Consider the following 27,355-nt stretch of genomic DNA (forward strand, 5'->3'; position numbering starts at 1 on the left):
GGAACACTGAACCCTACAGTATTTCCTTGTGCTGCCTGTAAGTTTAAATCCAGGCCGTTTGACTTGAGATCTCTTCTAAACTACTGACTTTTTCTTAAATATTTTGAGGGGTTTTTTTGTTTGTTTTTGAGACAGGCTGTGTAGTTCAGGCCAGGTTGACTTACCCCAGGCTGGCCTCAAATTGTCAGCGATCCTCCTGTCTCAGCCTCTTTGAGTGCTGTGATTACAGGGGTATGTCACCATAGCTGGCTTCTTTATAACCTTGAGTTGCGAAATCCTCAGTGGTAATATATCTCCTTTATAGTCTCTTCCTGCACTTTCCTTTGAACATTACCTCCTGATAATGGCAAAGGTTCTTGGCTAGAAAGGATAGCTGTTTACAAGCAGCATACTGACCAGAAAAATTTGAGTTGGTAAAAGATGTGGAGTAAACTACTCAGCTCATGTTCTTCCCTTTTTGTTTCTGTTCAGGTTCACATTCTTAGATGATCTTTTCCAAATTGTGATTGAAAATTTTAGGAATATTTTTATATGTAATCTGAGAAAAGAATAATAAAGTAATTTGGGCCAGTATGGACAAGAAATGAGCAGAGTTGCCTGTGTTTCACAGAATTCTATTGTACCTGCTGTTGGAAACACTGCTTAGACTATGGATTATTTAGAAGAATGGTCAGTAAACTATCATAGTTGTGGGTAAATCATTCAAGAAATGTGCTTCTGTAAGGCCTCTCAGCTAAGCAAAGGTTATTAAATTTTTATGACTTAAAGTTAAAAAAAAAAACAAGTGTTTTGGAGGTAGTAAGTAGCTCCCAAAGCCTAAAACACAGTTTGACCCTGAATATTGTACATATTTTACAAGAATACTCTTCATTTGACTCAAGATTTTACCATTAATTATGGAAAGTTTTAGCAAGTGATTCTCAGTTGGAAATAGTGGTAGCGCAACGTAAGTTTGAAGGATTCTCTTGTCTAGCCAGCACAGTATGAATCTCAGAAGGGTGGCATCAGGGTTTGCATCCATAAAGCAGGTTCTGCAGTCTTAGGAAAAGAGAGAAAAGGATTTGTTCATCATAAGGGTGTGATTTTAAAAAAGTTAAGTACTATTGATAAGTGGACATTTAAAACATTTTTAATAGTAACACGTATTCTAATGTTTATATATAGCTTATTAAATTTAAGAGTTTAGAATTGTAATTGTAGAAATAAATTGATCACATTGATTTCCTGTAGCCATTTAGTGGGAATAATATAGTATTTGGGACTGTCACTATATCATTATAGTTAAATCTTCCACTTTTCACCTTAGATTGTTCAGTGTTACCTTTTGCCTGTTGGAATTTTTGTTTTTATGAATTTCCTTAGTAGTAAAAGTGAGTGGTAAAATGTTTCTTTTTCTGGTTTACTTGAATGTCTGTTGAAAATATTAAAAATGTCTATCTTATAACTCGGTAATCTCTTACACATTTATATATGAATATATTTGAAGCAATAGTTAGTGAGGCAATACAGTTGTAGGGTCTGGAACTGGAATGCCTTGATTTCTTGTCTCTGCTACTTGTAAGAATGTTACTGTATCAAAACAGGTTGCTTTATGGAAGGAGAATAACAATACTGTAGTATGTACCTCCACCATTGTTGAAATAATTAAACCAACTTTGTATATATTTATATGTGGCATAGGGCCTGGCATTTAGTTTGCAACCAATATGTGTAAAGCTGTGTTGGGGTTATTAGTCTTTATCACATTTAGTTTTGTGATTTGGTTATACGATTTATGTGTTGAATATCTTGAGAGTTTGAAAGCACCTGTGGTCACAAAATAATGAGTCTATTAGGGATGGAAAAGGTTGAGTTTTTCTAACAATAGTGTACAACAGTTTACTGAGAATTCACATATAGTTGTGGATAAGAGATTTTATTATATCGTTTAAAGTTTTCTTTTGCATACATACTGGTAAAATAAAGTTAGAAAGCTTAAGTTAAAATTAAAGATGAGATTATCACTAACTTGAAAACAAAAATATGTACAGCATTAACAACTTTTAATTTTTAAAATGTTCACATTTTAAATGTTGGCTGTAGTGACATGGAGTAATACTTATGAGGAATACAAATATGATTAATGTTTATAAAGAATGTTTAGAAAATGGCAAAAAATGCTTATTTTGTGTGTGAGATACAGAGCAGAAAGATTCATGGCCCCTGTTCTTTATATTGAAATAGAAAAGAAAGCATTAAGTATTATATTGTTAGATACGTAATCACAAACTTACACATGAGAAGAAAATGTTACAGAATGTGTGCAAGCAAGAAAAAAGATTGAGTAGAGTAAATGAGAACAGACAAATTTTCTTTGGAGTAGAGATCTGAAGCACATGGAAGAGTTGTCTGGTCAAGAGGAGTGTGGGGAAATGCAGAGACCACAGCACATGGAAAAAGCATGAGAGGAGAGAGAGAGTGTGTGTGTGTGTGTGAGTAGGTAAAGAACCTGAAAAAAGGCCAGTATGTCTAAAATGTGGAAAGTGAGAGCTGGGAATGGGGACTGGGAACGTGCCAAATGAAGCTAGAAAAATAAGTGGGCTTGTAGACCATTTTAAGGAATTGGATCTTTATCCAGAAAGTAAGCAAAGCCTCTCAAGTGTCTTAAATAGGGGTGTCTTGATTACATATGTATTTTGGAATGAGCATGCTAATTGCAAAATAGAATCGATTTGGATGAGATAGAAGGCAAGAGTAAGTATGGGGAAGATCAGGGTTCATTGGAAAGCTATTTGAACTTGAACTGCTATTGTTGTGGAGTTAAAGGTAAAGGAGTTTAAGGATAAGAGGGAAAAATCATTTGAGGTTGGTGACTGATATTGGGGGATGGGATGGGAGCGGAAAGTGTAAAAAATGTGACCCTGGTTTTTGTCTTCTCAGGTTGGATAGGTAATGTTGCTGTTCACCAGGATAGTAAACATTTTGGAGGTAGTGTTCATATGAAAATCCATTAGTTCACTATTGCAAATGTTGAGCCTTTCGGAGGCTTTAGGACTGTAGCTGTTTTAAGAAAGTATGTTTGGCAAATCTAAGAATAGATGTAAACTTGGGAATTATTGGCTTAAGAATTGTCCATAGAGAGAATATATAGTGTGAGGAAAAGGTCTGGACTTGGGGCTCTGGGACCCAGGATTTTAAGGAACCTCAACATCCAGACCAAACAGGAGGGTACAATATAAGCCTATTAAAAAAAGAAAGAAAAGCCCAAAGAATATGACAGAAGAGGAGGCAGGATTTGTAAAGGAGCAAGTTGTATGACAGGGTTAGAGATTACTCAGACAGTAATCTGTCTGGATTTTTAAATGCTTACTGATTCTTATCAACCATTAAGGTGAAGTTTTGATATGAGCTTTTTTGTGTCAAGAGGGTAAATGTTGGAGTAGATTGAGGAGAGCTGATGAAAAGTAAAATGAAAGGATGTTTGTGAAGAAGAAAACTAAGGGAAGGTGCTAGCTGGGTTATTAAAGTTGAGAGGGGATAGCTAATAGGGGCCAGTCAGGATTTTTTTTCTCCCTAAGATGGAAGAAGCAATTTGAGCCTATTTAAATATAGGTATAGATGAGAGGGAACTAGCTAGTTGAGAAGAGTTAGTAAACATAAGGGTGTGTAGAAGGCTAATCAATTAGGATTTCTATGACATTAGAGGAGTTAGGATTCAAAACATAGGTAGAGAGGGATTAGATCGTTGATACTAAGAGGCACAATTATATTAAGAAACAGGACAGGTGTAGTTTTGTAGATTTAATGGGGGAGAAAACAAAAAGCTTCAGTTTTTTTCTCCTCTGTAAGGTATGCTGAGAAAATGAGGGGTGGGGAAGAAGACTCAGAAGGTGAACTCTTGGGAAAGAGAGGATAATAATTGTTAGCCTGTTATTCTTTCCAGAGACCTTTTTGTGGCATTATTTTAGGGACAGCTAGGAGGAAGCATATAGTCAAGTACTGTATTGAGATGTGTGTTCCATGATGCCACTTAAGAAAATATTTCTAGTTCAATCCCCGGTACCAAAAAAAAAAAAAAATATATATATATATATATATATTTCTAAAATACTTTTTTTGTCTAGAATTTTGTTTGAAGGTGTGTTCTGGGGCTTCAAGAAATGATTAAAACCATTAGAACAAAGCATAGACTATGTAAATAAGAAGTTTTTACTTTACTAGGACTGGTATTAAATGTTTTGAGAATGGAGAAGTCAGTAATTTTTACATATTCTTGTGTGCTCATTTAATAATTTATTAAGCACTTAACTGTAAATAATACATTAGGTACCATGTAGACCAAGATAAACAAGGTCTAATCTTATGTCTTCTACACAGGCCAAGTTAACTAGTATTTTTACATTAGTATAAAGGTCGTTTAAAACCTATCTGTGTGGGTCCTATCTGTGTATTTCTTTGGGAATGAAGATCAAGAATTAGTAGATTCATAATATTTTGTTGAAAGCATTCTGCAATAAGAATTCTCAGGCTCACTACCTTGAAAGGTATTTTGCCAGCAAATGCTAAACCAGTATCATAACAAAACTGAAGTTATTAAGTAATGAACTTTATTTTGTTAAGTAAAATAAATTTATAAAAGGTTTTTAAAAGTTTTAAGATTATATATTAAAATACATGCATTCACAATTGAAGTGGACACAACATTCTAGACATTCTTGTCTAATTTTTTTCACTTTCACTTTTTAAATTGTTTTTAATTGACATGTAAAAATTTTACGTATTCATGAGATGGTGTGATGTTTATACCTGTATACATTATGTGGTAATCAAAGTATTTAACATATACATCACATGATAAATTTATCATTTCCTTGGGGTGAGAACAGTCAAAATCCTCTCTTCTAGCTATTTTAAAATGCTTTGCTTACTAATTACCCTATTACTCAATAGGATTACAGAACTTACTGGGGAAGATCAGAGAAAAGTATAAGTATAATTTTTTAAAACCCATATTTTGTTATCCTCTAAATACTTTTTCTAACTATTTAATCATTCTTATTTCCTAAAGTCTGTTCTGAGCATAATATATATTACTAGGGGAAAAGGGATGCTGTACCTAAAGAAGTTGGAAAGTTGTGGGTTAAACAAAAATAAGGAGATTTATCTGAAGTTGTCTCAGAGAATGTCAGTGTGCATTATGAATCTTCAAAGCAGGGATATTTAACGCTTAATTTGCATTATGCATACTTCATTAGGACCCCCTTTTCTCGAGGTCTTCATTCTGCCACAACTTACCACCTACTTTACGTCAGATTCTGCTGTTTGAAATTACCAAGTTGTGACAGTATGGCTCCCTATTGTATTCATGGTGAGAGTGTATTATTGATAAGAGTGAGGTGAATTTTTTTTTATTGGTGCTAGCTTAGAGATGAGTGTTTGCCAACTTTGAAAAAAATCATTGATCTGCAGTTACGAGTATAACAGATAGTATGAGATGGAATGAAATGATTTAACTGTTTACCTGCCCTTCTATTAGGAATTCTTATTAAAATTACCATTACTTGGTAAACTTCAGAGCAGTTTACAGACTTCCTGGTCTCAGAACCTCTACACTAATAACAATTATTGAGATTCATTTGTTTCTGTGGATTATCTGTTGGCATTACATTTTAGAAATGTAACATTTGACATGTTAGAAACCTATTAAATACTAACAAACTCCTCATGTTAATATAAGTAACATAATTTGTAAAACAGGTTTGCATTGTTTTACATTTTTGTGACTCTTTAATGTTGGCTTAAAGACTGAAGGTCCCGTATATGCTTTTGCATTTAATCTGTTGAGATATATGTGACCTCTGGCAGTCTCTGTCATATACTAATGAGGAAAGAGTGAAAATCAAATGATATCTTGGTGTTTTTCAAACGTTTTTCCTGCAGAATACCTAGGGGTTCCCAGAACATAGTGTGAGAACAATTGAACGAAAGTAATTGAGTACTGTGATGAGACATATTATGAATGTGACAGCTGAATATAAAGTGACAGCGTATTTTTCTAATTTACTTCTGCTTACATTATGTGAATATTGTCTACTTACTGAAAGATAATAAAAATTTTTCATATTGTTTCAAATACGAGCATAAATTAGACTGTTTTGGAGTTCTTAAAATGTTGATTTATTTTGTAGTTGAAACTTTGTTTAAAGTATCAGTTGTAATTTGGCTTTCTGAAAGGTTTTTGGTAAATGAGAAAATTAAGCATAGATGTTATATCAATGTCGGTAAATTTTATAATGAGAACATAAACTTGTCACTTATGTTAATTCTTAATTATTCTGGGGATTTTTTATAACATCTAAGTCTGAAAATATTAATTAAAATTTAGTTGGATGAGTCTTTGCTTAAAATTTTTGAAAATAAAATGATAAATTGGTATATACCAAATAATGCTATATATTTTTAATTATTCACTTGGCATTGACCAGCATCTGTTAATTTATAACTTGTTACATTAGGTCACATTAATGTTTAATATTTTATTTCTTCTCAGTGGTTAAGGTAACTTACTTTATCCTGTGAGTCAAGTGATTACACAAAATGTGACCTTCCCCCTAAGTAAAACAAAATTACATATTTTTAAAAGTATGTTTTGTTTAACATAAAGACATATTATGTTACATAGCAAATACTTTTGTCTTTCATATAATAGGTGAAGTATTATAGACATCTAGCACCTGATCACTTACTGCAAATATGTCATCGACTAGGACCTCTTCTTGAACAAGAAATTCCTCAAAGTGTTCCTGGAGTACAGACTTTGTTAGGAGCTGGAAGACAGTCCTTGCTGCGCACAAATAAAAGTAAGAAAATTTTCCAGTAGGATGTATACATTCTTTTTGTTTTTGTGTCCTGTGTTTGTATGCATAAAAATATGTATGTTTAATAGGCTGCAAGCATGTTGTGTGGAAAGGATCTGCTCTGGCTGCGTTGCACTGTGGAAGACCACCTGAGTCACCAATTAACTATGGTAGCCCACCCAGCATTGGTGAGTTGTTCTATGTACTTAGGGAAAAAAAAGGGGGTTTTTTTGTTGCTATGATATCAGGTAACTTTGTACATTAACATTCAATTTTTTAATAGTTTTAATAACAAGTCATAATGTGTAATTATGGAATATATGCATTGTTCCTTAAGTAAACTAGTTCATTAGTGTGTTTATTATTTTAAAAATTTGTTTATAAGTGGGTATGGTGGTACATACTATAATCCCAGCACTTGGGAGGCTGAGGCAAGAGGATCACCACAAATTCAAGGCCAACTTGAACTACATAATGAAACCCTGTCTCAAAAATAAAAAATTGTTAGTAAAATGTATAGTCTTAGAAGGAGTTAGTTGACAATAGTATTACAGTTCTAATAGAAAATAAAAGTAGTTTTGTTATCTTAAGAAACATTGCATATGTTGTCTAGAAAGTTTTTAAGAAAGAATACTGTTACAAATAGTTCTTCCTCTTAAAATGCTTCCAGATCCATCCCTTTCAGGTTTGCTCCTACCAGACCCTTACAGCATCCTCTGAACTAGATCTCTTGGCTTGTTGTTTTCTCCCTTTCTCCTTTTTAGTATACTATGTAACTCTAATTTTATTTAATTCTTCATTGCTGTGCTGCTCCTCTGCTCAAGGGAACATTTTAATGGTGCTGAACTTCACTGACTATGAAGACAATGCCTGAATTTTAGAGACCTTCATATTTCAAATATGGCCTCTATCTGCTTCTGTCTTCCTGGCTAGCCAGGAATGTTACTCTCTGCCTTTCATCTAACTCTGAATCTTTTTCTGGATACTTAATATACTGATAGTCATTACAGTTTTGTATAACTTTTGTTTAGTGTTTACTTATGTACGGTTTTACTTTCAGCTTTTTCGAATGCTTTTATTTTGCATATCTCTTAAAAATACCATAGAGAAGTAGACTCTAACCAACTTATGCCAAAGGTTGCAATTTTTGAATTTTTGCATGAAATTCATATATGCTACCTAGAAAAATTTACGGAACAAGAATTTTAAGAGGAGTTTTATTAATCTACATTCTACCTGTTACTCCTTTGAAATTATCTTTTTTTCTGGTTACTTTTAAGATTTTTCTTTCTCTTTGATTTTCTGTGGTTTGACTGTAATGTCTTGGTGTCAGTATCTTCTATTAATCTTGTTTCAGCTTTATTAGACTTTTTTCTGTGATGTGTTCTGGATCATTTCCTCTGACTCATTTTCCAGAAGTATCCTATGTGATATTTGCATTGTCAAATAATCATAAATGAGCACTGTTTAAAAATGCATGATTGTCCTGATTAAGCAGTAATTTCAGCATATAATTTTACTATATGGTGAACACCCATTAAAACAAAAGATTAGTGGCACCAGGGTATATTTGCACTTAGAAAATTATACTTGAGAGTTACAGTAGATTTTCCTGAATGAAGGGGAAGACAAAATTTTATAGGCACTTTCTCCTGTAGGAAAAGTTTATTCTGTTTTTGAAAAACTATAAATCCATATAATGTGAGTATGTTGTGCTCACAACACATTGTCAGGCAGCACTGTGGTAGACAATGAAAGTGTAAGAATGATTGATGATACTGGCTGTGTGAATAATTACTGTGTGCCAGGCACTATTCTAAGCTTTCTTCATGTTCTCTTTTAAAACCTTAAATAGTCTGTTGGGAGGAGCTACTCTTGTTTTTCAGGGAAGGAAACCAAAGCATGGAAGTGTTTGGTCGTTCAGTGAGACAAGAAGCTAGGATTCAGTGTGGACTGTCTGACTCCATTATACTATGTTTTATTCTCAACTAAATGTTCTAGCAATTGACATACTCAGCAAAATTAATGTTAGTCAGGTTGGAAAAAAGATAACTACATATCAGTAAAATATTTTAACTCAGGTCAATGATATTCAGATGAGTAGATAAAGGGAAAACTAAATATGGATCCAGGCTTTTGTGTCAAGCATATAAAAGTGCTGGGCATGGGTGGCACACACCTGTAATCCCAGCACTTGGGAAGTTGAGGCAAGAGTATTGCTGTGAGTTTGAGGCCAACCTGGGCTACATAATGAGTTCAAGGCCAAGCAGAATTGCATAGTGAGACCCTGTCTCCAAAAAAAAAGCATATAAATGTGACTGATTCATTCAGATAATAAAAATTAATTGCCAAGCTGGTCATTGTTTGTACCTTTCTGAAAGACTATTTCATTTTTAGGATTTAAAATTTTCTTTTTTCTTTCATATTTTCAAGAAAATCTTTATATGGAAATACCTATACTAGAATGCCAATTTGCCTACCTTTTTTTCCCCTAACTTTAAAAATCATGTTTACATAGTATTTTCTGAAATTGTGAAAGAGAAGCTGGTCTGATCAAAATGTCTGTGCATATAGAGTCATTAAGTGTTATGGCGTACAGATTTGTACAGTTTTGTCTAAAGTTGCGAATACATCTGATAGAAAAATACTTATCATGCTCCTTTTTTGTGGGCTTTTTTTTAGTAGTACATATTTGCCATACATAACGATCACCTTCATCATCGGGAATTTGTACCTGTACATAATATATATTCTTTTTTTTCCTCTTCTCCCCTACATGCCTTTTTCCCCTTCTGATTTATAAAAGCTCTGTTTCCATTTTTTTTCTTTCTGGAGTGTGATGGAATTGCAGTGTTTTGATTTGCATTTCTCACATGACCAGTGATGTTGAACATTTTCCCATGGATTTTGTTTGCTGTTCATACTTCTTCACTTGAGAAATACCTGTTCATTTCAAATGCTCATTTTTGGATTGGGTCTTTGAATTTGGAGGATCTGATTTTTTTTTTTTTTTGAGTTCTTTATATATTGTAGATATTAGTCCTTTGAGGAGTAGCTGGTAAAATTTTTTTCACATTCTGGGAGTTGTCTCTTCACCCTGTTGATGGTTTCTTTTGCTGTGCAAAAACTTTTTAATGTGATGTGTGATCCCAGTTGTTAATCCTTTGAAATATTTCCTATGCAATCAGGGTTTTTGTTCATAGTCTTTTCCTACACCAATGTCTTCAAAAGTTTTACCTATTGTATCTTCCAGCAGATTGTTTCTGTTATAATATTTAGATCTTTGATTCATTTCAATTTTAGTTTATTACATGGTGTCAAATATGAGTCTAGGTTCAATCTTTGGCATGTGGAGAGCCAGTTTTCTCAGCACCATTTATTAAAGATGCTATCTTTCAGTGAAGGTGTTTGTCCCCTTTGTCAAAGATAAGGTAGCTAGGGCCAGGGATCTAGCTCAGTGGCGCCACACTTGACTGGCAAGCGCAAGATTCTGAGTTCAATCCTGGTACTAGGGAAAAAAGTAAAACAAAGATAATAAGGTAGGTGACTGTGCTTGAAGTTGTTTCTGCATCTTCTGTTCCATTGATCTTTTGAGTGTGGTCACCTCCTCCCCCAATACCATACTATTTTTATCACTGTAGTTTTTTTTGTTGTTTTTTGACAGGGTCTTACTATGCAGTTCAGGCTGGCCTTGAACTCATTATGTAGCTGAAGCTGGCCTGGAACTCGCAGTGATCCTCCTGCCTCAGCTTGCCAAGTGCTGGGACTACAGGTGTGCACCACCATGCCCGGCATCACTGTAGCCTTGTAGTATAACTTCAAATCAGGGATTGTGATGCCCCCTGCCTTGCCCTTGTTCCCCAGAATTGCTTTGCTATTCTAGGTCTCTTCTGGATACAAATGAATTTTAGGATCATTTTCTGTAGGTCTGTAAGGAATGCTATTTGTATTTTTACGGGCGTTGCATTAAATCTGTGTCACAGTTTTGGAAATACGGCCATTTTCACTATATTGGTTCTGCCTATTCAAAGATAGGGAATGTCTTTCCATTTTCTGATATCTTCTTTGATCTCCATTTTCAGAGTACTGTAGTTTTCAATGTAGAGATCTTTCACTTTCCTGTTTCATTTTTCTTAATGCTATTGTAAAGATGTTTCCCTTTTCTCTCAATGAGTTTGATACTGGTATACAGGAACACTATTGAGTTTTGAGTGCATGCTACTGAATTTGGTTGTACAGATAGTCTCTGGCATACTGATCCATTTTGTCATTTCAAAGTGTTAAGAGGTCAGAAGACTTTCTTTTAATTTTGAATGTTTATTGTATTGACTTGTTTCTTTTGTTGATTCCTCTTGGCCATTTTTTACCTGACTACCTTTAAGAGATTTCTTTGCCCTTTCTTTGGTTATTTTGACATTACCAAGTAGAAATGGAAGTAAGAAAAAAATTAACATTTTAACTTGTGATACAGATTTAAATGTTTGCTATAGATTCCAAATATTGAAACTTGACACATTTGGGATATATTTTTAAATAAACTTACAATTTTGAAGTAAGAAATTTACTGAAAAGTTGCACAAAGTTCAAAGAACTGTTATATCTTCCTCTTGGGGTTCTCCTAATGTAATTTTATTTACCTAGTATATTTTTCAAAACTACTAAATGAACATTGACATATTACTATTACCTAAACAACAAACTTTATTCATATATCACCAAGTTTTTCCACTAGCTGTATGTTCTTGTTCCAAGGTCCAGGCTGGGACATTTTGCACTTACAGTTTGCTCATTTTTTTATTGTTGTTAAATTTCTTGTTATAATTAAAGGATTATTTAAGACCAGGGCGGGAACTAAATTGGATTTTCTTGGATATTTTCTTAAACTGTATGTAAACTGTTGGATCTCCCTCTTATATTTCACATTTGCCTCAAACTAAAATAGAAATTAACTCTCTGAAACTTACTATTCAAGATTGAAGCCTGAAGTCATTTTATTTTAGACTTACTATTCATTTAAGTCTATTCAATAAAAAAGAAATGTTTATTTTCTTCTACTCTTTTGAGTCTGTTCTCCATAACCATTGTCACAGCTGTATTTCAGGCCTTGGTACTTCTTGCCTGGAGTTCTACCTCATTCACTTACTCATCAAGTAATTGTTGAGTTGCTGAATTCATATTTGGCACTGGGCTAAAACTTGAGTTTGCTGGGTCAACAAGAACATATCTCCTGTTCTCCTAGAGGTTAAATACTACTTTATCTGCCCCTAAACTTATTTTTATAGAACTTAACTCTAAGAATTTTTAACTTTAACACTATTGACTAAGACCAGGTAATTCTTTATTGTAGGTTGTAGGCTTGTGCTTTATAGGATGTTTGTCAGCATCTTTGGCTTCTGTCCACTAAATGTTGGTAGAGCCTTCTTCCCATTGTGACAATTAAAAGTCTCCAGTCATTGCCAATATTCTAGGGCAGACCACTGGTCTAAACTTTCTGAAATACAAATATGATCATATGCCTTTTCTTTTTTCCCAGTGACTTGAAATAATCTTAGCTATTTTAACATAGCACATAAAACTGACCTTTTCATGCTGTTTCTTCACCTATACCTTGGCAGTTCTTAAAATCAGCGATGCTCTTCTTTCCTTTGTCTCTGTACGTGTTATATTTTTCTCTGGAATGCTTCTCACTTTTTGTAGTTTCTGTGAACATCTGTTCATCCTTTAAAACTTAGTTGTCAATGGGCAGAATTATGTTAATTCTCTACTTTCGCTTTTGTCACACCATTGCTGCTATTTACATTTCTTTCCTCTGTTACACTGTTAGGTCTCAGACAGGAGAGATTATTTTCTCACTCTTTATAGGCTCAACTCCTTAGCATTAGTAAATGCTAAATGAAAAAACAGTAGGTAATTTATCTAATTGATACCCTGGGGTGGAACAAGAAAAGTTTAAATATGCGCATGGAGTAAAGAAATTGAATATGAAATTAGTAGGAAGAGAGACAGTCCAAGGATAACTTCAAGGTAAAAAGAAAACACGGGGCTTTTACAATACTAAGGTTATGAATGAACTAGGTTATCGGTTCATAAGACTATTAAAACCCATACCTATACAATTTAAGAATCATCTGAGCATGTCTTAGTGTTTTTTAAATCTTATTTTATTATCTGCTTATAAATCCTGACTGCTTTATGCCTCTGGTCCATGATAAAAATTGTGAAAATTGAACTGGAATTCAGTCTTAACTATAGGAGTCCCAAAGTGGTCAGCTATTTTCTAGCAGTTTAGAACTTACTTCATTTAATATTATTTTCAAAAGCAAACAATAGCATCAAAATGAAACAGTTGAGCCCACCAGTGTGTTCTTATATGTAGCTTGCTCTTCATTTACTGTGGAAGAGATAATGTGAATGTGACCTGGCATAATAACATTTAATTTCAAAGATATTAATGAATCTCTGATACTGTCCTTTCTCTTAACCCCTTACTCACATTATGCCTATTTTAAGATAAAGTTTACTCTGTATTTGCCTATAATTTATAATCCTACTTCAGTAAATGGACATAGGGAAAACCAGGAATGAAGAAACTTAAGTGTGAGTATCTAAAGAGCAATTTTTAAGGCTATGTTTGTATATTCGTTTGATGCATGTTTCTTTTGAAGAAGATTGTAATAAGTAAAGTGGTGTTTGCTGAATGCATTGCTTTTTCTTTACATTTACCGGTTAGCAAAGTAAACTTTTATCTTTCATTTCTCATTTTTTTTTAGTGAGTGTTTTTTTTTGTTTTTGTTTTTGTTTTTTTTTTTTGGTACTGGGGATCGAACTTGGGTCCTTGCGCTTGCCAGGCAGGCGGCGGAACCACTGAACTAAATCACCCAGCCCTTTTTTTGGTGTTTTACTTAGATGCTTAGGTATCTTTATCAGTAATTTCACTTCTTGCTTTAGAGGAAGGTTGCTGCTTTATAATCTTGGTGGGTGAAGGTAATGAATTTTGGGGAAACTGTTGCTTAGAAATGTTTGGCTGTAAGAAACATCCAGTTAATGCTAAGTCTTGAGATTTTATGTGTATTTATAATTTGGGGATTCTCTGAGAAAACTGATTTGAAGTAAGTCAGCAGTGTGGTCACTTAAAACTAGATGCAAATCTTCTCACTTTCGTATGTTATAATATGCTGGTATTTCCAATATTGTCTTGAAATTATTCAGTAGTTGGTAATTAACATTTGTTAATTGGGAATTTTTTTCCCTAGAACTTTAGATTTATCTTCCTGGTATATTTAATGTAGTTATTATAAATGTTATAAATGTAAGAATTAATGTAATTTTAACAAATAATTTAACATTCAGTAAACTAAGATAATCTGTGGATCTTTCTTTTTCACATATTTCAGTTCAGTCTTGTTCCTTTATTTCTTTCTATGCAGTTCATACTTTATCCCTAGTTAGATATCTATTCATCATTTATTTCAGTCTGTTTTCTCAAGAACCAGTTTTTCTTTCAGAACTCATTTTCTTCTGCTTTCCTACTCGTAGTCCTAATGTTACAGTTTCAAAATTTGTGTTTTTGTTTAATCATTCCTGATTCAGCTATGTTTCTCTTTTGTCTTGGTCTTTGTTTTTTAATCTTTTCTCTGAATGGCATTACTTTTTCTTAACTTCTCCTTGCTTTCCTAGACCAACAAATCTCACTTTTTTCTTTTTCATTTTTACCTTTCTTTTTTTTTTAGAGAAATTGTTACTGCTTATTATGCCAGAATACGAGGTACATGAAGTAGATATTTAATGTTTATCTTTTGTTTAAATTTCTTTTCAAATTTTGGTTGACCAAAAGAAAGGATGAAACTTTGAGGAATGAGAGTTTTCTTAGGTGAGTTTAAATTAGTGCTCTTGTAGCTTGTTTCACTGTCATGAGTTAATAGGATTGGTTTCTTTTTAGCTTATAGAAACAGACAGGGATATCTCTCCCACTCTTTATGTAATGTAGCTTGCAAACAGTGACCATTTTTTCTTTTGGTTTATATGACATGTTTTTCCAGAGTGAATGCCTATCTTTATAAATGAAACAAATCATCATATTTTCTTATAAGGTAGAGATCTTTTTATTTTGAATTTCTTCAGGCTTTCTTTGAATTTAGAGATTTGAACGTTTTACTAAATGTCTTTGAAACCAGGAAGTTCATAATCAGGCTAAGTAGATTTTTACATAAACAACAGTACTTTGTTCAGCTCTTAAAGAAGACTGCAGGGGAAAATTGGTCTCCTTCAAAAGTGTTTAAAAGTAAAACAAAAACTAAACAGATTTACTTTTGTAATACATGAAAATTTGGTTGTTTAGGGACAGTCTATAGATGTTGGTATAAAATGCCTTTGAGCTTGCAAAGCATTTTGTTTCACTTGCTTTCCATCACAGCTGTGTAAGATATCCCCACTTCATTAATGTGGAAACCAAAGCTTAGAGAGGTAATATAACTAATTCAGTTAGTTCTTGGATTATTTTGCCTCTTATCTTAGGTATTTAGCTTTATGTCACATTTATGTAGCACATTTTTGCTTTCTCTAGGAAGTTATGCATTAGTGTTATACCAACTGTCCATTTATTGATTTGCATATAACAGCCTTTTGAATTATGGTTATGTGTATGAAATCTAGAAACAATGAATCATGGTAAATCTCAGCACTCAGAGGCTGAGGCAGGAGGATGACTGTGAGTTTGAGGCCAGCATACATGGCAAGACCCTATCTGAAAAAAACAAAAAAAGAACCTGAATCCCTCGCCCCAAAGAAATGGTATATTTTTTCAAATGTATCTATTGTCAGATAAATACTTAAATTTGAGAATGGATATTTGATTCCTTGAGAAAATGGTAGGAATCTTAGTGTCAAACTGATTAAATTTTTTTTCAATGCTTTGATTTCTTTTGCTAAATCAGCTTTTGCTTTTAGCTATCTCCTTTCCAATCCCTTCTCATTGTGGTTAAGGGAGAAAACTTAAATTATCCCAAATCACATCTTGTATTATTCCATTCTCTTTATCTCTCAAAGCCTTCGGCTATTACTATTGGAATTTAGTCACAGTACCTAATACAGCTTAGAAAGTAATTTGTCCTCTCTGTCTCTTTTCCTTATATTTGTCATGTACTATATTCCATGTGCTAGTCCTCCCTGGCTTCTTTATGATGCTAATGCCATGGTTTTCCCAGCTCAGGCCATTGTACCTGCTGTTGCCTTAACCTGGAATATGCCTCCTTCCTATTAGCATTCCTTGGCTGCTTATTTTTCAGGTCTTAGTTCAGTGTCAGTTTTTCAGAATAGGCCCAGACTTCCTGATAAACCTCCCCCCATATATGTTTAGAGCCATTTGCTATATTTCAGTATTTTCCTATACCTTTTATTTGATAACATTATTATTATAAGTCCTTGTTTCATGTCTTTCTTCCCTGCTAGACTGCAATCTCCAAGAGGGTAAGTACCATGTCTTTTGTTTTTCTGTTACATCCCCTAGCCCATACTTGGCTCATAGGTACTCTGTAAATGTTTGTTGACTCAAAATTAAATCACTAAAATGTTTGATATAAAACACCACAACTTTAAAATTTTCTGTTGGAAAGAAAACCGCCACTCCCCCAATTTTTTAAAAAATAAATTTTTATTACAATAACTAAAAACTACAAAATTGAAAATATTATACCATTGTACTGTTTTCTATTTGACTAGCATCATACTCATTTCCAGGAAATAAAAGAGGGGAACAGAGCTGGGGATTTAGCTCAGTAGTTCTGCCGCCTCCTTCGCAAGCACAAGGACCTGAGTTCAATCCCCAGTACCAAAAAAAAAAAGGGGGGGACAAATAAAAACCACTACTAGTAATTATAATGTCTGTTCTTGTTTTTGCTGCTTGTTATGTACTATACTTGGTTCATGAAATTTTTTGCTTAGCTCTTGGGAATCTATCATCAGCTGTTCATTTTCTGTGTTTTATTTCAGTTAGTATTTGGGCTGTCATGTTCATACATATTGTTCTCAAAAATAGGGTGTTTTTCAAACTGGAGGTACAATTAACTAAACACCAACACTGGGAAGATTTGGAGAGTACTACTGTACATACTAATTAGTTACAGTAGTAAAACAGAGAAGCTGTTTTGATTGTTGTATGCCCATGTGATTATTTCCTTTTTTTCTTCTGTTTCCTGTTACCTGTTATTTTTTTTTTTTTTTTAATGGACAAGAAGCTGATTGCAGGATTATCCTGATGTTGCAACCACCCTTCTTTTTTAGCTGAAGTTGGGAGTTTTTCATTAAGAGTTACTATTATGGAGCCTTATTTGTCATGTTCTTTCATTGGTCAGTGACTATTGAAGACTAGATGGTGCTGTAGAAATCAACTATAGTGTGTTGAATTATTTTCCAGATTATCTCTGACCTTTGAATTATGATTATTTGGCTGTCATTTCCTGGTAATTAACTTTTGTGGCAATCTTTCCCATTGTGGCTCTGAATTACATGATTGCCTACTAAACAAAGTTGAACCTAAACGATCTTTAACATGTTTTTCTTTTACTTTTGAAAACTCACTGGGAAAGAGTTTACAAGCAAAACTTAGAAAATTGATGACCTGTTGTATTATGGCTTTCAAATCAAAACATATGCCAATGATTTTACAGTGTATCATTTTTCAATCCTTTGTCTAATTGGCAGTGGTCACTCTGTAACATAATACATATTCTCATACTTTAACGTACTTAGGTTTTAGTGTTTCTTTTTTTATGGTTAAATAAATTTAAATTTCTTTTTCCTTCATTTTATTTTTATCAGTCTTTGAATTTAAATTAATCTCTTTTACACATTTTAGATTTTTTTCATACTACTTTAAGTTCCTTAAGGTAGATTGGGCTATGGCTACATGTCTTATGGAGAAAGCTTGGAAAACGACTCAAAAATCCGTCCTTACTGGTTGTCCGCTATTTATACTTTGGGTTGTATTCTTTCAGTCAGTTTTCCTAGTACATTTGTCTCCCTGTAGTAGTGAAAACTACACTATTGGCACCCTGCTGCTTGTGTCAAACCTCAGCTTTACCTCTGGGAAATTTAGATACATCCTTTAGTTTTTTATCAATTAAAAGTAGTCCCTAATTGGGAATATTTCAAAGGATAGTGAGAATTAAATGATAATAAAGCGCTTTGACTAGTCTTGGGCATTAGTAAGACATTCAGTAAATATTAGCCATTGTTTTCCAGACCTGCTATATATCATAATAGTATAACCTTTTTTTTCCCCTGCATTTTATTTTGTAATGTATTTTAGCATTTATCAACATTATTAAATGTAATAGGTAAGATTATTTCTATCATCACATCCTTGAAGTTATTCCAACAAGAACCTCTCAGCTCAAGTCATGGTAGCTTTCCTCTTCACAGCTGTTTTTTTAAGGCTTTAGGATGACCTCTGTGTTAGAGAATTATAACTAGCTGCGTGTTTTGTTGTTGATTTGTTTGGCTTGGGTTGGGGGTTTTTGTGTGTGTGACTTACAATTATACCTCTTTTTAATTAGAACTTTTGGGTTCAGTAAAATGAACAGTATTTTATATGCCCCACAGTACATTTATCTGGTAGAAATTCTGATTTTACCAACATCTCATAGGTAGATGTACTTCCAATGAACTTTGAAGGTCATTTCTATGGAAATTGTTCTCTTGAGTGTCTGGTCATGAATATATCATTATTACATTGGAAAATGTAATTGCTTTCTAAATTTGGGTATGGCATGTATGAGAAGTAAATCAGTTTATATTTTCTCTTCATGTACTCTTGTTTTTATCACTGCTTTTGTAGTTCACTTGTTTGGTTTCATAGATTTTCACTCTGCTTTACAGTGACAGGTTATTAGTTTTATGTTTAGAAACATTAACATGGATTGTGGAGATTAAATGAAGCATAGGTACTGAACTACTCAGAATTCTTCTGTAGTTGAATTTAGGAACCTTTTCTGTGTTTATCATTATTTCTTTATTTATAATTACTTTTGCATTTTACCCACGTGAAATTTGGAAGGTCTCCTTCCAAGTATTTTCCTTAGCCACAATCACAGTTAAGAATAAAATTGGGGGCCAGGGATTTAGCTCAGTTGTGCTGCTGCCTACCTCACAAGCACAGGGTCCTGAGTTCGATCCCTAGTACCAAAGGAAAAAAAGAATAAAATTGGTCAGAGAGAGTATAAGGAATGAATTTGAGTTGGGTATGGTGATTCACACTTGTAATACCAGCTGTTGGGGAAGCTGAGGCAGGAGGATCACAAGCTTGAGACCAGCCACAGCCTGTTCAACTTAGCCAGATCCTGCCTGTTAATAAAGGGGTAGGATATCGTTCAGTGATACAGTGCTTGGCCCTAAGTTCTATCTCCAGTATTCCACCCACCTCTCAAAAGAGGTTAACAGAAATTATTTTAAACCTTTGGGGAAATATCCTGATGTTGTTTCTTATCTGAGTACCTCTTTTTTTGATCAGAAAAGGACCATAGCTGTACTGAGATACCTTTTTAGTTACATATTTCTGTCATCTTATTATCTACTTACCAAATTACTCTGTCACAAAAATTATTTATCCAGGTTTTAGAATCCATAGTCACATGCTTCTTGCCTTCGTTATGCTGCCAGCAGGACTCTGCTTTCCTGAGTTGATAGAAATTGTAGGCATTAGTCCCGGAGGATTCCTCCAGGTCTGACTGAATGAGAGAGAAGAACTTTCCTTCATTGGAGTATACATATATATATAGCCTGTTACATTTCTCTTGTTTTTTTTGGTTCCGGGGATCTAACTCTGGACCTTGTGCTTGCGAGGCAGGTGCCAGAACCACTGAGCTAAATCCCTGGCCCCTGTGACATTTCTCTTGACAGTTACAAAACACCAATAACAAAACAGTAACCTCTGCATTTTTGTTAATTCACAGTAATTTTATTTTTTAAAAAATCTTTTAAAAATTATACTTGATTTTTGATCTTGGATAATTTGTTGACTTTTGCCTGTATTTACCTATACAAAGTACTCTGCAAAAGGAGGAAAAAAATCTAAACATTTTGGAGGGAGATGATAGTATTTGTTCTCTAGAATATTTGCTGCTTTTAACTTGGGAATTTTTTTCTACTATCCTCAAAGATGTAATTACTAAGTTTATTGAAGATTTTGTAGTTTATGGCAGTTTACCATGGGTTTTTATGGTCATACAGTGTTTGTATGATGAGAGAAACTGGGATAATTTTTATTATGTTCATCTTTTTCTAAAATCATCTGCATTGAAACTTGGATATGAAAGTGCCATGTTGATGGATAAAATATTGTCAGTTTGTCAGCAAATGATACTAAATTTACATTTCTGACAGTTTTAACTTTTCAGTTATCTTTAAGGATAGTTATTAATCAAGAATAAGACATTATAGAAAGGCTCATAATGAGCAATACCCAGATAAATATTAAAGCATTAACTATAAAATTAAGATTTTTGGTAATGGAATATAAATAAACTGTAAGACATGTCACTCGCCTAGTACATAAATGTATATAAGGTGTTGTAATCACACTTCAACAGAAGAAAGATTAGTAAGTGGAAAGGCTGGAGTAAATATCTGAGGGAGAAAAAAAATAGCTTTAGAGACTTAAAACAGTATGTTTTAAAATTGTAGATACATTAAAAAGTTAATTGAGAAATATAAGCCACAAAGAAATAAAAGAAAATTTGAGTAGGCTGGGTGTGGTGGTGTACCCCTGTAATTCCAGCACTCAGGAGTCAGATGCAAGAACATCACTGAGTTTGAGACCAATCTGAGCTACATAATGAGTTCAAGGCCAGCCAGAACTACATAGTGAGATCCTGTCTCCAAAAAAAGATAAGGTATAAAGAAAATTTAAACTGGAGATTTATTATACTCTTTGAGTAAGAGAAGCCTTCATATTGAAGGAGAAGTAGTCACAGGAGAAATATTGATATAGATGAGTGTAAAATTTGAAATTGTGGGATGTCAGATTGTTGTGGAAGTTGGAAAGATTCTTCAGTAAAGTTTCCCTGGTATATTTGAAGACAGATTGTCAAACTTAAAGCCTACTTTTTTTTAAACAAACTTAACACTTGCTCAAAGTCTCTGCAGTATATTTGAATGCAATTCTGTCAGACTTAATATAGCCTAATTTATTTTTTTTAAAAAAAGCATAGTTGTCAAAACTTTGTTCATGAGGAAAACTTGCAAAATTTGTAAGGTGATTGCTTTGGTAGAATGATGAGTTGTGATCTCATTCGTGGTCTTATTTTTCAAATTAGAACAATAAATTCTTGAAAAATACAGCATGTGAACTAGTAAGAAATGAGTTGTTGGAGAGTTAAAAATAAAAATTTACCTAGGTAAATAATGGATAATCAACTGCCTAGTTACATATGTAGTTTAGCTAACATTTAAGAGTTAGCATGAGAAATTGTGGGCTTTTTGTTCATCTCTGGTGATTATTTCTGTAGACTCATGTATATAGACTTTGTTTCAAAAAGTTTTATTTCTGAATGATTTGCTGCAAATGACAGTTTTCAGTATCCCCCCCCCCTTTTTTTCAGAAGCTTAAGGGACTTGATACTTTATTTTTAATGAAATTAGGAACATTGGAGTTTTGAACAGATGAGGCATGTTAAAGGGCAACAAGTTAGACTACATTTGAAATTCACCAGTCTTTCCTAGAACAGGTAACTTCATAGACCTGCAGGGTAAGAAAAATCGCTGAGTGCAAAAGATTTAAAATTACTTTGGATTTTCCCCATCGTCATACTTAGAAAAATGAATATACTTTTAAACTGGTTGTGTATGCTACTTAATTTAAGGTTAAAACTAAATGTTATATGAGGAACTTTCTGTTTGCCTTTTATTTCTGTTTTACCATGCTCATTTTAACAATTGATGTTTTAGCTTAATAAAATTTAAGGACTTCTATAATCTGAGACATTTCCTTTTTCCTCAGAAATATACTTCTTCTAGTATTAATACAAAGTGAATAATTGCCATTTGTGTTTTATAAACTGTGTATCTTGTTAACCAAGAAGTATTTTACACCTTTTTGTTTAAAAATCTTTACACTTGTGAGAAATACTGTACAAGAGAATTTCTGTTCTTTATTAATGATAAATGTTATGATAATGATATAATAAAAGAAAATGAGTTCATTGAATGTAAGTTCTAGATTATTCTGCTTTCTACTTTTGTAAAAATTATTTACCTATTTGATCTGGTCTTGCCTTCCTAAATTCAGCCTCAGTTGTACTTCACCCGTTGAACCATATTTTACATTTTCTGCTTAAACTACTGTAGTTAGCAGGTTTGTACCACCAGCCTATTACCTGGGAACTCTACATATCATTCTTTCAGTATGTCTTACTTTTAGTGTTGTTATACATGTTTGTGAATTGGTTGAAGGCAAGGACTTTTCTAAGGTCCTTCTATGTTAGGATACAGTCATGTTATAGGTACTGTTTATTAGTTGGTAGCTAAGGATTTCAAAAGAGTGATGTGAGTTATTGTTTTATTATATTTCACTTTTAATGTGTTTCTGAAAGTTTTACTTGAAAAGTTGACTGTAAAGTGATTTTTGAAAGAGTATTTTTTCAGTTGATTCCCAAAATGAAAATTAGCTTTGCTTAAAGAGTGAATAAAAATTATGCTTAAGACAGCAGTAACATTTCCTTACATGTAAAGGAAGTATATTTTTGTGGAGGCAATATTTTATCAGCTCTGATTTTTAAAAGATTTTTGTAAAATACATTTAAATTGTTTTGAGATGAATACACACACACAAACTAGGACTTGCTCATCATTGTTAAATCATAGTTTGGATGTTTTCATTATCTCCAATCATATTTTTATAACCGATTAGTGTTAAGTGTTTTCATAAAAATCATTTTGAAAATTGTAAATTTTGAATCAAATTAAAATATATCTTGATAACATTGTCACCATTTGTCTGATAGTCTTCACTTATTTTCTTAGAATAGACAGGTGAGTCTAAGATGTCAGTGGTCCTTGGGAATTGGAAAAGATGATTTTTGGCAGGAAAGTTACGTCTCTGGTTTTGTGTGATTCTTGGATGAGGTCAGTTTGGAGCAAAAATATTGGAGGATATCTTCTGGACAATTTGTATAAGAAAAATTATGTCAGAAGCTAAGTGGTGATGGGAACATACTGAGTCTGTAAATTATTGTATAACCAGCTTAAACCTAAATATGCAAAATCACAGCTGTCAGACCTTCTCTTAGACATTCCCAGGTACTGCATTAGAATAGATTGTTGCTTCTAGAATTTATGTTAACAGCAGAAGTATTCTTAGAATATAAAACGATTGCTGTGGTAAAAAAACATAAGCACAGTGTAATTTTTCTTTGACATTGTTCCTCTACATCTACAAAGCATCAATTTTCCTATCTCCTCATGAGCACTCCCCCCTTTCAGCACATGAGGTGTGAGCTACTTATTGGATATAGAGGAAGAGTATTGAGATACAACTAAGATACTTGGTTTTATCAACTTGGGGGCATAATTAACTAAACCTGAGTCAAATAGTATTTTGTATATATGTTTCATTTTCTTTGGTACGAAATTCAGGTGAGAAATTGTATTGCTAACTAGTCAATGTAGATGACATTACTGTTGGGATAAAATACTTTCTGTTAAAAGAGAATCTATAGGTTAATGTGCCTGCAAATCAGTCAACATATAATATTTATTGAGCACCTTTTTGGCCATAAGGTATCAGTATAGAAAATAAGTACAATAGCAATGTAGATGAGAGAGCATTTAGGCTGGAATTGATGTATATCAAGCTTTGAGTCAGAAAAGCTTCCGTTAGATTTTGGTGGATGGTTTGAATGAATTGAAAAATGTGAGCTTAATGAATTCTGGAGAAGGATTCATTGTATAGGTATTTGGTTAGATTCCCAGTTTAATTATTCCTTTTTAATCATGAAGTGACTTCCATATTCATGTGTTGCAGAGAGTTCTTAATCATTCTGTGTGTCATATTTAGAGTGTTCAAGTATTACTGGTTGATGGAAAATAGAAATTGTTACGATCCCTGGTACAAAAACAAAACAAAAAAATCATTGGTGGATTCTAGTTTTCACTGTGTTTTGAAGAAAAACTGTCTTTAACCACTAGGCTTGTAAAGAAATAATATGTACAATGGTTTTCTGTTTTAAAGGACTCTAGCAAAAATTAAGTCTAGGTTTTATCCTAGCTTTGTGCCTTACTGACTTTGAACAGGTCAGTTAACTGCATTTGCTTATTGAGAATACTGACTGACCTAACTTACTTTTGATGAAATAGTATGTTTCCATTTACTACTTGAACGACTTTTAATTAGAAGCATTTTTGCAATTTTAGGACAAACTAAGATAAATAAATTCTTAAAATCTGATAATTAAGAAAATCTATTTCCAGGTTATATTTATTTTCTCCCGTTTTCTTGGTAGCGGATACTCTGTTTTCAAGGAAGCTGAATGGGAAGTATAGACTTGAGCAACTTGTTCCAACTGCAGTGTATCAGCACATGAAGATGCATAAACGAATTCTTGGACATTTGTCATCTGTGTACTGTGTAACTTTTGATCGAACTGGTAGACGGATATTTACTGTAAGTAATTTTTAAAAGTGTTACTTTTTATCCATGTTTGGAAAGTTAAAGGATCTGTAGCATAGTCACACTGCATTATGGATCTACAGAATGAATAAGTGTAGTTCTCAATATCATACCAAATATGCAGTTTGACATTTTATTAAATGTCATATAATCGTTGTAACTAAACTAAGGGCATTTCTCAAGTGAGTTAAGCAAATTATAAGAAATTATTAAATATACTATTTTCTGTTATTTTTTAAAAAACTATTTGCTAATGTGGGAAAATGCTCTTTGAATAGATACTAAAGATATTAAAAATTGTAAGGCTAACAGTCTTTGCTTATGGTTTCCTTTAACATCTCATTCTTTGAAATACCTGATGATGGTTTGAAGAAGATATTTGAGTTTGGTATTGTTGCTTTTCACTTGTTTTGTTTTTGGTTTTTTGGTACTGGGGAATAAGGCAAGGATTTCACACATGCTAAGTAAGTGTGCCACTTCTGAGCCAAATCCCCAGCCAGCCCTCTTAATTTGTTGAGTGGAAAAACATAACATTTTTCAGCTTTCAGAAAATTACTTTAGGATGCAGCATTTCAATTTTATTTCCTGATGCCATAACTAATCACATTCATTAAAGGTAATAACATAATACACTATTATGGTAATACTTGTTATTGAACACTACCCTATGGGTTGAAGGTATATATTCATTCCCAAAGATCTTTATTGCCTTAGAATTTTGGGGGGGGGTGTACTGGGAATCGAACTCGGGACCTTGCACTTGCAAGGCAGGAGGTGGAACCACTAAGCTAAATCCCCGGCCCCTTGCCTTGGAATTTTTGTAAAAATGGGAAATAGAAGTTAAAATGGAAATTCTCATTTTGTTTCTGAAGAGAACAGTTGAAAATTTGTCTGGCATAGCAATTGTAGATGCCTGCTTTTAATGAAAGTACTTGTAGACTGAGACTTATTAATACTTTGTCTTCTTCTACCCATGCACCTAATTATTTGTTGAATGAGCTAAAAAGCAGAATGTGGTAGAGAATTTTTATATACTTATTGTTGACTTTAATCCATCAGGCATTTGCAGATCATTTCTTCAGTCACTATTTTCTCCTTTTGCCTTCCTTTTATCTTCATTGTTCTCTATGAAACAAAAGTGAAATTTCCTAAACTTTCTGACAAGATTCTTATTTTCATAGTGGAAAACAGGCAGATCTGTATTTGTAAAAGTGCTTGAAAGACCAACAGTAGTAATTTACTTTAAAATAATAATTGAAAATTAACTTAGCCATTTTAGTTTAATATAGTAATGTTTAATTCTTAAACCTTAAAACAAATTTGGCATAATGTTTGAAAGAATTCTTTAAAAAACAGTAATAAACTGAAGTGAGGAAAGCAGTCCAATGTATTTGTACTTTATTTAGATAACTATAGCTGTTGCCGTATTTCATGAGATTACAAAAAAATACATGATATCATGTTTTATGTTAATTAAGTTTCTTGTAAGAGTTCTTTAAAAAGATAGGGATTGTAAACATTTGTCATACTTTGTAAAGCATTGTGTATGTTTTAGTATGAATTGGATTCATAATCTAGAGGTTTTTGGGGAAGCAAAATAGGAAGTGATGTGCGTGTTGTTATCTTATGAATTTAATTGGGTGGTATGTACAGAGTTGAATGAGCACATTGAACCATAGGTTAGCAGACTGCTGCTGTGGGTCAGTCCAACCCATTACCTATTCTTATTTATAAAATTGTATTGAATCATAGGCATACTTGGCTTGCTGTATATTATGTGTGTTGCTTTTGCACTACAGTGCCAGAGTTGAGTAGTTACAAGAGAGACCTTATGGACTGCTGGGCCTGTACAGAGAATATTTGCAATCCTTTTCTAAATATTTGGGTTTTTTTGTTTTTTGTTTTTGGTACCAGGGATCAAACTCGGGTCCTTGCAGGCAGGCGGCGAAACCACTGAGCTAAATCCCCGGCCCCTTTTCTAAATATTTAATGCCTGCTTTAGATTCTAAAATGTTCCTTACAGTGAGAGAAAATGTAAAGATAGGAGTACTGTTTTTAAAAATGTTCTTCTGTTTTTATGATTATCACTTCAAGTGGTGGTAGGATACCTTTGTGCTCAATATTTGTATTACTGTATAAAGTGGAATGGATGCTTAGGTGTTTCTCATTCAAGTAGAAACACTAGGTGCTGAGTACTACTTTGAAAATTCATCTTGAAAATTGATAGGATAATAGATTGTTTGACCAGTGAAAATTTCATGTGAGAGGACTGAGTTATTATTTATTGGAATGCCATTTAATGTGGATCAATCAATACAGTATATCCTTTTGTATGTATTTGGTGTTATAAAACATCACAGATTCATTTCTGAAATACAGATATATTTGAAACCTTTCCAAGGGATGACTGGGCATGTTCAGTGGCGCTGCACCTGGCTCGCATGCTCAAGGCCCTGAGTTTGATTCGTTCCAAGGGATTAATTATTAATTATCTCTTGAGTCTTTTGAATAAGTAGAGCTAGAGGCAATATAGTATATAAAGTGTCTTAGACCCAGCTTTACTTCTTCTTGGTAAATTACTGTACCCCTTTCTTTTTGGGGGGGGGGTACTGGGGATCGAACTCGGGACCTTGCACTTGGTGAGGCAGGCACTGGAACCACTGAGCTAAATCCCTGGCCTTACTGTATCCTTTTAATCACTAGTTTTCCTGTCTTAATAGAGAAGGAGGTAGATTGTAACAGTATCAACGTAATAGAATGTTTGTGGCAGTACATGGAATCAACACGTACAATTAGTACTAATTCAAGGTATACGGAAAGCAGTCATTAAATTTTACCTGCTGCTAATGTAAATTTTATG

General features: G+C 33.3%; 1 protein-coding gene across 4 annotated transcripts in view; it reads left to right on the forward strand.

Moving 5' to 3' along the window:
* Positions 1–27,355, forward strand: part of Phip (PHIP subunit of CUL4-Ring ligase complex) — a 105,147-nt gene that overhangs the window by 8,878 nt on the left and 68,914 nt on the right. For all 4 annotated transcript variants that reach the window (XM_087207748.1, XM_087207750.1, XM_087207749.1 and 1 more), the window contains 3 exons: positions 6,689–6,839; positions 6,926–7,024; positions 24,329–24,489. In XM_087207748.1, coding sequence (XP_087063874.1) covers positions 6,689–6,839; positions 6,926–7,024; positions 24,329–24,489 — 411 coding nt within the window. The remainder of the gene's footprint in view (positions 1–6,688; positions 6,840–6,925; positions 7,025–24,328; positions 24,490–27,355) is intronic.

The sequence above is a fragment of the Heterocephalus glaber genome, unplaced genomic scaffold (genome assembly GCF_053883595.1).
Source record: "Heterocephalus glaber isolate CG9 unplaced genomic scaffold, H.glaber_assembly_v1.0 deba00000818, whole genome shotgun sequence".
NCBI classification, from domain to species: domain Eukaryota; kingdom Metazoa; phylum Chordata; class Mammalia; order Rodentia; family Bathyergidae; genus Heterocephalus; species Heterocephalus glaber.